Below are 11887 nucleotides of genomic sequence, written 5' to 3' on the forward strand. Positions count from 1 at the left end.
TATTAAGGATTTGAGTTGCTTTAGCATTTGTTTGGATATAAGCACAATACTAGACTATCAAATTGCAAAACAGAAATAATCAAATACAAATCCAAATAAGTGCCCAGTTCTTCCGCAACCAGTAGGAAGAAATTGATTAAGTTTATTGCTAGAGTTTATTTAATAAAAGCTAATTTGTGTTAGCTGAGAAACAAAATGAAATATAGGCTATAAAGCCTATGCGTCTCAGAAACGGGAAAGCGTTTTAAGTGACTGTTCAGAAGAGGCCAACTATTCTACACTTAGTGATTATTTTTAATTTTTATGGAAAATATGAAACAGAGGGGAAAAATGTCAATGATCTTTCAAGCCGTAACTTCTTAAAAGTTAATATCTCTACAGAATATCCAGAATAAGTAATGAGTAGCATTGAATCAGAATGGCAAAGACATTTTGCCGTCTACATAACATTTTATTAAAAAAATAATAATGCACAATGTATCCAATGCAATTAATCAATACCACAGAAATCCTATTAGATGATACAGGAAGATGCTGACAAACTAGACCAGTGATTCTCAGCCAGGGTGCCATGCCACGGGATTTTAGCACTTTTAAGCGTGCAAACAAATCTCTGGGTTTACCTTGTGAGTTAAATAGGAATCCACAGTGATAAAATATTCTGACTACGGTGGTCTAAATCCTTTGGAACAGAATAATTGCTCTATTATCTTTCGTTAGTCAAAAACTTAGTGAAAACTAAGAGATGATGTGTTCAGAGTGCCTCAAGTCTATCAAGGGATGCCTTGAGTCTAAAGAGGTTGAGAATTATTGAACAAGAAGATTCATAGGATTGGTGTTAGAAGATTTTTTTTGTATCTAATTTGACTTAAATCCAGCACAGATTAGCTATCCATGCTATTTAACAGCTTTTCAGGAGACAGATTTTCATTTCAGAAAACTGGCCCACTACTTGACAGATTAACTGACATTCTTAGGCAAGTTCTACACTGCAGTTGGACAAACATAGGGATACTCAAGCAAGGTTTTCTCTAGCCCAATTCAAATCTGGACATCAGGGAGCTGTCTCAGCATGTGCATCCATTCCCCAGGCTTTATCTCTAAATTGCCTAGTGTCTGCTGCAATAGCCATACCAGCATAGCCAGTAGAGCCACCTTGTGGAAAGGCTGTATATGCCAAATTGACAGGTACAGAGGGTGTGGCTTTGCCTGTCCACACTTAAAGGATTTGGCCTAATACAGCTATCCTGGGATATCCCCAGACAAAGCCTACTAAAAAGCTCAAGGAGTCAGTGAACCCAAAGACTGAATTACTGTCACAAGCCTAGAGATGGCCCTTCTGGTTCAGAATTACAGCAAACTGATCAATAGGACAGTGTGAGGGAGCCTGCACTGCTGTTGTCTCTGTGGTTTCTGGGTTAAACAGGGCTGCAACTTCAATCTAGCACCTTTCACAAGTGGTTCATGTGACACTTCACTACAGGTCTTTTTTCTGATGCTGGTGTGAAATGCAGCGATAGGATCTGGGGATGGGCACACATCTACTTGATTGCATGATGCAATAAAACAATTGGGGGAGGCAGGACTTGCACAATGCATATAACTGAAAAGTATTTGCATTAGTCTCTTGACTTTAATCTAAAATGGACTAAAGAAAGATACTTAAAAATGTAATAGGCAAAACAATTGGGTAATAGAAAGGTTAGACCCTCTTATAGCACACATCCTCTCAGTACTTGACAGAGGAGTAATTTTTCACTGGCATTATCCCGTTGATTTCAATGGCTGCATCCACACATGGTGTGGATGTTTGGTTTCTCGAGGACGGGTAGTGATGGAGCACCTTGCACTGCCGCTATTTGTCTCTGGTGAATGCCTGTGCCATGTGCACTTTGCAATACAGCATACATGTATACTTAGAAAAGATGTCACTATACCAATCTGGCAGTCTGAAACAAACCTATGCACTGTAATTTATCATACTTTTCTGGTTATTCTGAATATTGATAGTTTTTTCCTGACTCTAATCCTTATGAACAATTTAATGTAATTTAATAGCATCTTCAGCTAGTTCAGGTATCTCAGCCTAAGAGAAAATTGAATTTAGTTCACTTTATTAAAACCTCCAGAAATTATTATACTGATTATACTCTAGCTGTCATTTTAAAATAGAACAGAAGCATTTTTTGTTTGTCTATGCTATTTGTTTAGGCAGTTATTTAATGTAAGGTTTCAGCGTAATTCACTGAAATCCTACTAAGTTCACATATGAAACTTAAAAATAACAAAGTTAAATCATGTCTGATTTTTGGATTATTTTCATTTCATATATATTTTTCTCTTTAGTCACAGCTTCTTCCCCAACATTTTGTACATTCCTAATACGATAACCCAAGAAATATATAGATAAATGTTTCAAAGCACTGTAGGCTTACAGATAATATAACAGATGCATTTGTTTTACTTTCAGAATGTAAGCTAGCAGTAGGTCTGCATCACAAGTTCAGGGTCAAGGCTTGCTGTTTTACTCCTGGGATTTGGTTTGACTGTTAAAACAAAGAATAAGGGCCATTTATAAATTATGTGCCTGAATCTGGGCTAGGATTTTGAACCCCCTCCAAAGGTGAATTTGTTCAGATCCAGGGGTGTGTTGCAGGTCTGGTATAACCAGAGTTACAAACTCCTGTTGTTATGACTCTGCCAGTAAAAGTATTCCATTTTTAAATTAGATTTGATACAGTAATTGATTGATACATTTTTAAACTAGATTTGCTCTAGTTTCATGTGATGCAAAACAAATCTAAATTATCATAGAAAATTAGGGTTGAAAAAATTATGGACCTTAAGAGGTCATTTAGTCTAACCTCCTGCTCAAAGCAAGGCCATTCCCAACTAGATCATCCTGGCCAGGGCTTGGTCTACCCAGGTCTTAAAAACCTCTGAGGATGGAGATCCTACAACCTCTCTAGGTAGCCTGTTCCAGTGTTTCCTAGTGAAAAAGTTTTTCCCAATATCTAACCTAAACTTCCCTTTCTGTAACTTGAGACCATTCCCCCTTGTTCAGTCATCTGCCACTAGTGAGAACAGTCTAGCTCCATCACCCTTCAGGTAGTTGAAGGCTGCTATTAAATTAAATCCCCTCTCAGTCTTTTCTTCTCTAGACTAAATAAGCCCAGTTCCCTCAGCCTCTCCTCGTAAGTCATGTGTTCCAGCCCCCTCACCATTTTTGTTGCCCTCTGCAGGGCTGTGATGGACGATGCCTTAAGGGGGGGTTCCCCGAGTAATGCACTGTCCATCTGGCACGGGGCCCCTCCCCTCAACTCGCCTGCTACGACTTGGTATTATTAGATAAAAGGAGGGTTCAGTGGAGATCTTCTTCCTGGTGGGCCCCCAGGGATGGCAGTACTCACAGTTCGAGTACTATGTTTCACGGGGCTCCACCTCCCCAACACCCCATCCACTCGCCAACCGGGAAGGGCGCCAGCAATGTTGCTCGATCGACCCCTGCTTGCCTAGAGGGGGAACCTGTGTCTGTGTGGATTCTGTTGACTTGTCAGTCTGCCCCTGACGAGCAGCGTTCTCGTTGTGAAGACTGGCAAGCTGGACTAAAGTTGGTTGGCACCTACTTCAGCGCCTCTAAGTAGGGCACTTCTGATCTTGCGCCTATTCTCCTTTTTTTTTTTTATAAAAAAAAATAGACCCCTGGGGAGGAGAGGGGTGTGGAGTTGCCTGCTTCCTCCCACCCTCCTACAGGAGGTTCAAATGCCTCCCCTGCTCTGTCTGCCAGCGTCAAGCCAGCTGCACTGCTCATGTCTGCTGCAGGAGCCTCAGCATGTCTGGCACGCTCCATGCCAGCGTGCTCCCTCACTCTCTCCACCCCCGGGTTCCGGTGGGGCTTTTAAATCTTCCCGTGGTGGCCATTCCAGCTGCTGTGATTGGCTCGGCTTTTCCCCACCTGGGGAACAGCTGACTAAACAGCTGGCATAACACTGGCTCACACAGCCACAGCCACGGCTCCTGCTCCAGCTTTGGCTGTGCTTCTGGAGGTAAGTTCCCCCCACAGAGGGGCTGTTTGCGGGGTTTGGGGCCCGCAGGGACTGCCCTCTCCCCTTCGGGAGCCTGTGGGGGCATCTCGCCGCCACAGGGGCTCTCTCCAATTTGTCGACATCCTTTCTGTAGTGGAAGGGGGGTCCAAAACTGGATATAAGATGTGGCACCACCAGCGCCAAATAGAGGGGAATAATCACTTCCCTCAATCTGCTGTCAGTGCTCCTACTAAAGGCCATTAGCCTTTTTCACAAAAAGGACACACTATTGGCTCATACTTAGCTCATTGCCCACTGTAACCCTGAGGTCCTTTTTGCCAAGCTGCTGCTTAGCCAGTCAGTCCTCAGCCTGTACCAGTGCATGGGATTGTTCCGCCCCATGTGCAGGACTTTGCACTTGCCCTTATTGAACCTCATAAGATTTCTTTTGCTCCAATCCTCCAATTTGTCTAAGTATCTCTGAATCCTAGCCCTACCTTCCAGCATATCTACTACTCCTCCCAGCTTGGGGTCATCTGCAAATTGCTGAGGCTGCACTCCATCCCATCTTTCAGGTTGTTTATGAAGATATTGAACAAAACTGGCCCCAGAACTGACCCCTGGGGGCATTTATACATATGCTCCAGGAGTGGGGCCAGGGGGAGCGTTAATTAGAGTAGCTCTCAGAACATACATATATACTTAGAAAATCTCAGCTGCTCTAATTAAAGCACCCCAAGAGTCTCATGTATCAGTATCCCTGTACTTAAAAATGGTGGCGGGGACACTTTAACTAAAGCTCGTTCGAGCTTTGAATAAACTGTCCCTGCCACCATTTTTAAGCACGCTTTATCCAAAGCTCGAACAAGCTTTAGTTAAAGTGCCCCCACCACCATTTTTAATCACAGGGATGCTGATACATGAGACACCGAAGTCTGCTGGAGCATGGTAATTATCATGCTCCAGCCGACTCGATGAATTGAGTCTGCTCCAACACACTGGAATTACAGCACATCGAACCAGCCTCACTGCTTGTGTATAGGCACCCTGAGGCACTCCTCTTGATACCGGCTGCCAACTAGACAGAGCCATTGATTACTACCCTTTGAGACTGACAATCTAAGAGGTTTTCTATCCACCTTACAGTCCAATTATCCAACCAGCATGGACTTCCTTAGCTTGCTTGTTAGAATGTTGTGGGAAACCATGTCAAAAGCCTTGCTAAAGTCAAGGTATATCACATCTATTGCTCTCTCCACATCCACAAAGCCAGTCATTTTATAGAAGGAAATCAGGTTGGCCAGGCATGACTTGTCCTTGGTGAAACCATGCTGACTGCTCCTAATGACCTTCTTCTTCTCTAAGTGCTTAGAAATGGATTTCTTGAGGACCTGCTCCATGATTTTTTCAGGGACTGAGGTGAGGCTGACCGATCTGTAATTCCTCAGATCCTTCTTCTTCCCTTTCTTAAACTTCCTTTCTTAAAATCATCAACTTGCAAATATTTTTTAACATATATGTTTCTGCACATAAAAATAATCAAATATGAATTTGCTTATAATGAGCCTATTTTCTTGAATGCTGTGCATATTCTTATCTGAAGTTTTTGATTTTTGGTTACAAATGAGTGAGGTTATTTAAAAAGACATTTTAATGCTGTTTAGATACCTGACAAATATTATCCCTAAAGCATTAAAGCTGTTTTGAAATAACTGGTGAAGTTATATCTGACCATTCTTTGAATTCCACTTTAGGCAAAGTAATTAATATCTGGAGCAGATTAGATACCTCAAGGAACAAATGATGGGATATGAATCTTTCTGCTGTAGATAATTGGCTTAAATAAGTCCCAGGTTGATGGTAGAACTGAGCAAATAGTACAAATAGTCCTAAACTCAGCCAAAATTGAGATAAATCTGGAGCCATACTGGAGCTAGGTCTGCAAATGTGCTGTAGCCCTGGTTTGTTTAAGTTTTCACATTGCTTTTTCCCAATTCCAGCCACAGGCTCTCCCCACCGCAACCACTTCTCTTTTCCAAGAACCCTCTGAAACAACACTGGACCATTCTGTTGAAGGGAGACTGACTTCCTCTGTTTCTTGAGGAAACCCAGGGACTAGCTTGAAGTATCAGACCACAAGACTGTTGTTTTTATAGAAAACTTTTTAGATACTTATTTCAGAATGTAGGTTTAATGGTAACTAGGGATCAAGCTTCAGAAATGGAGAAATACAAGACACAGGCCCTGTCGCGTTTCAAAACTTTGAAAAATATTTCTAAAGATAGATATACTGTAACACATCTAGACTTCACGGAATGTTAGTGTTACAAATGTCAAATTGGCTGAGAAGACTTGCATAATCCACATTTGGATGTCCTACTTCCGAATAATTTGACCAATCTTAAACTCTATTCTTACTACATGGTAGTGATTCATAATGTTTGAAGTGGAATAAAAGCACAGTGTAAAAAAGATACCTGATCCAAGATGTCTGAGACTATTATATGGGGGGAAAAAATTAAAAACTACAGCATGACACGTAAGTTCATGCAGATACAATTTTTATACATATATAAGCTCACTGAGGCAGGGACCTGCTTTTTGTCCTCTGTTTGTGCAGCACCTAGCCCAGTGGAACCTGTTCCATGTGTAGGGTTCCTAAGCACTACTGCAGTGCTGTCAGTCCATAATAAATGTAGAGTTACGGATGGTCACAGTATTTGGGCATCAAGCAGGAGCGGGATTGAACTTTTTAAGATGGAACATAAACAGGCTGTCCACTATTCTAAATGTCTCTGCAAAACTGAGAAATCAAAACGGAACCCATTTAAAGAAGTTGTAGTCTCAGAAAGCAGGAGAGGTTTTTTGCTTATTATGCTCCAAGTCAGGCAGAACAAGAATTTCCCCGCTGCTGAAAGGTGGCTCTGAGGATACAGTGCCAAATTTTACTCATGTCTAAAGACACGATGGACAATTCTTTATAAACCACCCACGTGTGATAACAATCTTATTGTTCAGCATCTACTGCTGGGCATACCGATTGCTGATACAGAAGTTGTCCCATTTTAAAGGGAACCAAAACTGATCGTTAAATGCCTGAGCTAGGCATTTGCCCTCAGAGAATTGAACTGATGTAACTGCTTGCACAACCGTTGGCTGTACTTATTCAGAATGATCAGCCAGGCTCTGTACTGTTTATTGTTTTAAGAATAAATGTTAATCTCTTCATAGTACCTCTTTTAACTATCTCCTTCATACAATTTAATGGAATTCACCCAGTCTTATATTAGCTGAATTATTTGCATCACAAATCATGAATCTAAGCGGTGGTTATGGAACAGACTAATATTAAAGTGCACTGAAGTTTTCTCAAGCTCTTTTCTTGAGTTGGTTTCTTATGTTAGGCCCTTGTCTCACATATAGATCCTGATTGCCTAACACATTAAAACAGTTAAGGGTCTCTTGTCACTAGTTAAACATAATTCAAGGAAGTTCCATGCAGGCTTCCCTGTAGAGCTTTCCCAGTGAAACTCACCATTGCTCTTCCAGATCTAGACTAGCACATCTGCATATATGTCCACACTGAGAAGCCTCTCTATCTTGTCTGATTTTCCAGCATGAGAAAGAACTACTGAAAATTCTAGTGATACCTTTGTAGATCCAAAGTGGCCAATAACACTGGTGGCTATGAAAGCAGGGCAGGTGGTCTTCTATGGCATGGTATTAAGTTGAGATAATGGACTGATATCATTTTCATTTATGAATGAAAATTTGAATCCATATTTTCAGGAGGAAAATATTAATGTATTAACACCCAACTTGCTGCTTATTAATGCTGAACACCGTGAAGCAAACATGGTATAGGATAGGGTTCAGCAAGCAAAGCTTCATTTTATATGATAATCAAAGTGCCCAGGTCGAGAACTCCTAATAAAAGCTGATAATAGTAGCTTCTGCCTTGTTACTTTCATTCCCAAGAATTTAATGGGAGCAAAGAAAATCAATTACAGTTAATTTACAAAACAGCTTATTTTGTCATTGTAAATACTGGGTCAGATTTGGCTTGTATTTATTTGTACCTGTGCAGCTTCCCTGACTTCCACAGAGCCTCAACAGTTTGATTTTTAAAATTTTATTTTAGACTAGTGGCAAAGGCTTAGTGGAAACCTGGAGAACATCCAGTATCTCGTGTTGGGCTTGACACTCTAAGCTCTCCGGAAATTATATAGCAAAAGTCATATGCAAGCAACACTTTTGTTGATGGAAGAATTTGCTGCTGTCTCTGAAACTTGGACTATCATAGCCACAATGGGTATGTACTGTCAGCACCACTAATGCCACCTGCCATAGGCATGATTGTTTTTCAGGTCATATCATTTCAATTCACTTGTTGATCTATTTTGTACCACACAGGACTGTAAATGACCTCAGAATTAGAAGTGGATTCTCAGGCTGAATCATGAGAAGAATTTGAATTATCTTCACTGTTTGTCAGAAAGCACCTGTGAATTCTTCTCCCCTTTTACTCTTGGAAAATGCAAATTAAGCACCAAATACATGTAAAGAGTGTACTGTGTACCAATGTGGACACCTCAGTTAAGTGGTTAGATTTTGAAAAGGGGGACTGCTGGGTCCTGAGCATTTGTGGAAGCCTGGTAGCTTCCTTTAGGTACCCAAGTGGAAGCTGATCACTTTCAGGGGAGAGGGAAAAAAATCAAGCCCAGTAAGCATAAACAGAACAAATAACCATACACAGAACTAACAAAAAATCCCCAGACTAGGGTTCAACAAAGTTTCCAACATCTGTGTGTCTCACTGTAACAGGGTCCTCCTCAAGGGTGGCCACAAGCCCCTGGGAACCCCCTTAGCCCCAAGGAAAGCAGAGGCGACAAGGGCTATCTTACCTTCAACTTTCCTGCCACACCTTGCTATAATTATGTCTTTATAAGCAAGAAGGCTGCCTTAGGGCTCCCCAGGCAAGACCTCCCACCAGTGAACTCACATGTCACAGCTCATCACCTTAAAGGCTAATTACGTGACCTCCTCATCTCCACTTTTAGCCACATCCAAGCTTCACAGAGATTACCAATCATTCACTAGCTCCAGCCTGCATCCTCTGCCCCTCCTGGGCTCAGGCATGTTTCTTTCCATCCATGTCCAAGCACTTCACCCATCTTGGCTACTCCCAGACATGGCTCTGGATCCCTAACCCTGCTTCTGCCCCTCAGACTGGGCCCCTGGTCCTGTCTCTGCCCTCCTCTGGATTGTGGGTCCCTGCCCATGTCAGTCTCTAGTTGTGGCCCTCTTCAGCCTGTGACCTCTCCACCTGGGCCCTGGCCCTGCTCCTAGCCCAGTTGAGATCTCCAGACTCCCTGGTCCCAGCAGTCTCTGTTCACGACCCCTGCTTGACCTTTGGCCCCTACATCTAGGTCTTGTGTCTTGGTCTCAGTCCTAGACCAGTTGAGACCTTTTGGGCAACAGGACCCTGGCCCCAATTGTGGCCCTGCTCCTTGGTCTTGGTCCCTATCCCACAGGCCCTGGCCCTCCTCCTGGTCCAGTTGAGACCTCCACTGCCCCTACAGTCTCAATCCCTAAACCACTGGTCTCACCTAACCCATCTCAGTATCAGTCATGAGCCATGCTGTAGTCCTGCTGCTCAGGAGCTCTGCCTTCCACAGGTCTCAGGACTAGACTGCCTGCTCAACTGAAGCCTTGGGCTTATATTCCACTAGACCAGCCTCTTTACGTCCTATGGCTCCTAATTGCCCCCTACCACACCTGCAAGGTGCTTCTCGCACAGGCTGCCTTCTTTCAAGAAGCAGGAGCATCAAGCCTCCTGCTTCAGTCACCTTGCCTTCCCCTGTGCATCTATGCTCTTTGAGTTCTTTAGTAGTCATCTTAGTATATCCTTTCCATAGCAGAAGGGAAGCCAATTAAATCCTCCTTAGTGGAGACTTGGTAGTGCCCCAACAACATACCACATAGGCAAGAAGGATAAAGCCTGAAATGGTATGTTAACATCATTAAACATTGTTTCAATAGCATTGCCTTACACAAATTAAAAAAATATCCTATCACTCCCAAAATGTTTTTAGATGACTATTAATAAATGTCTTCCCTTATGAGCTGAAGTGGTTTGGGGAAGCCCACAGAGCCAGTTTGTCTGCAGAGCTTTGCACTCTAGTATGCCTCTCTGCTAAATGTAACAGATAAGAGCGAAACAAATGGACTGTGACTATGTATTGCATTAATGTGGCAGGTTATGTGTTTGTTTTATTACTCCAAAGTGAAGTTTAGACCAATGCAGAAATATTTTAACAGCTAACAAACATTTATTCAAGCTGTTTGCAGTTTCAATCTGGAACATTCTTCATGGTTACTTTTTAAAGTTTTTGTAAACTTTTATTTTTACTTGAAAAAGCTTGTTTGAGCATTCTTTTTAAAAGCTTTAGAAGTTGCTATGTGGTCTTTCCCCTACTGACATGTTTCCTGGTATAAGGCAGCACAAAGATAGGATGCAGAGAACTGGTATTCGCCAGCCACTAAGAGAGAGAGCACTAAGAATAGTCATTAGTAGCTAAAGTTTTCTCCTATTCAAACATTTAAAAATATACATTGGCCAATCAGTGATGATATTGGCCAATGTATATTTTTTAATGTTTGAATAGGAGAAAACTTTAGCTACTAATGACTATTTTTCGTGCTGTCTCTCTTAGTGTCTCAGTGTCTCAGTGTCTTAGTGTCTCAGTGATGATATTGCTGTCAATTATTTCTTCCTCCTTTACTGCCTGCAAATTTAGCTTACATGAGACTTACAGCGTAGAAGCCAAAATAGTCTTGTTTCCATTATATTTGGTTCCAAACAGAGGTAGGATCCAATGGTGGCTTTTTGTTGGTTTGTTTTGGGGGGGGTTGTACAATTACCTAATGCAAAGAAATCTAAGAGTGATGCAAAACTCTGCAGCATCACAAAAGTTGACAGGTGACTTGAAATAAGAATGGGATTTTTGTAAGATCTCAGCAGCGACCTAAATTTGCTCCCATGGGAGCTCATGGTAAACCTCCCACTGACTTCAATCACAGAAGAATCTGGACAGTGTTAAGGATTTTGAAAATTCTACTTCTAATATTTATAATACTAACTTTAAGTGTAGATATAAGAACCCCTACCTTTTGCATGGATACTTACAGCATCAAGTATTTAACATATTAGCTCACCGTCTGTCTTCTTTCCTTCCTAGCTCTTACTCTTCACAAAGCACTCTCTTTTCCATTTAATCATTATATTTTATTTTGATTTATTGCTTTATAATACTCATTTTCATTATTTTATCTTTAGGCTGTCGGCTTCAAGGTAACATCTCCAGGCAGAGCAGATGGCTGCTGCAGAAAATACAACAGATTTTTATGACAACTTATCATGCCACCATGCCATTGATGACTTCCGAAACAAAGTGTACTCCACGTTGTACTCTATGGTGACTATTCTGGGCTTTGTTGGAAATTTTATTGTTCTGTATGTCCTCATAAAAACCTACCAACAGAAGACAGCCTTCCAGATATATATGCTTAATCTGGCAGTGTCAGACCTCCTCTGTGTATGCACACTGCCACTTCGAATCGTGTATTATGTTCACAAAGGCAAATGGTTCTTTGGTGATTTCTTGTGCAGGCTCTCTTCCTATGCACTGTATGTCAACCTGTATTGTAGCATTTTTTTTATGACAGCAATGAGCTTCTTTCGCTGCATAGCCATAGTTTTCCCTGTCCAGAATCTCAATTTGGTAACTGAGAAAAAGGCTAAACTGGTATGCATCGGCATTTGGATTTTTGTCACCTTGACAAGTTCTCCCTTCCTGCTG

General features: G+C 41.7%; 1 protein-coding gene across 1 annotated transcript in view; it reads left to right on the forward strand.

Annotated features, from left to right (window-relative positions):
- CYSLTR1 (cysteinyl leukotriene receptor 1) overlaps positions 1-11887 on the forward strand; it is a 14810-nt gene that overhangs the window by 1858 nt on the left and 1065 nt on the right. Inside the window, 1 exon segment of the mRNA XM_014522124.2 lies at positions 11365-11887. Within this exon segment, the coding sequence (XP_014377610.1) occupies positions 11402-11887 (486 nt within the window). The 5' untranslated portion in view covers positions 11365-11401.

The sequence above is a fragment of the Alligator sinensis genome, unplaced genomic scaffold (genome assembly GCF_000455745.1).
Source record: "Alligator sinensis unplaced genomic scaffold, ASM45574v1 scaffold294_1, whole genome shotgun sequence".
NCBI classification, from domain to species: Eukaryota; Metazoa; Chordata; order Crocodylia; family Alligatoridae; genus Alligator; species Alligator sinensis.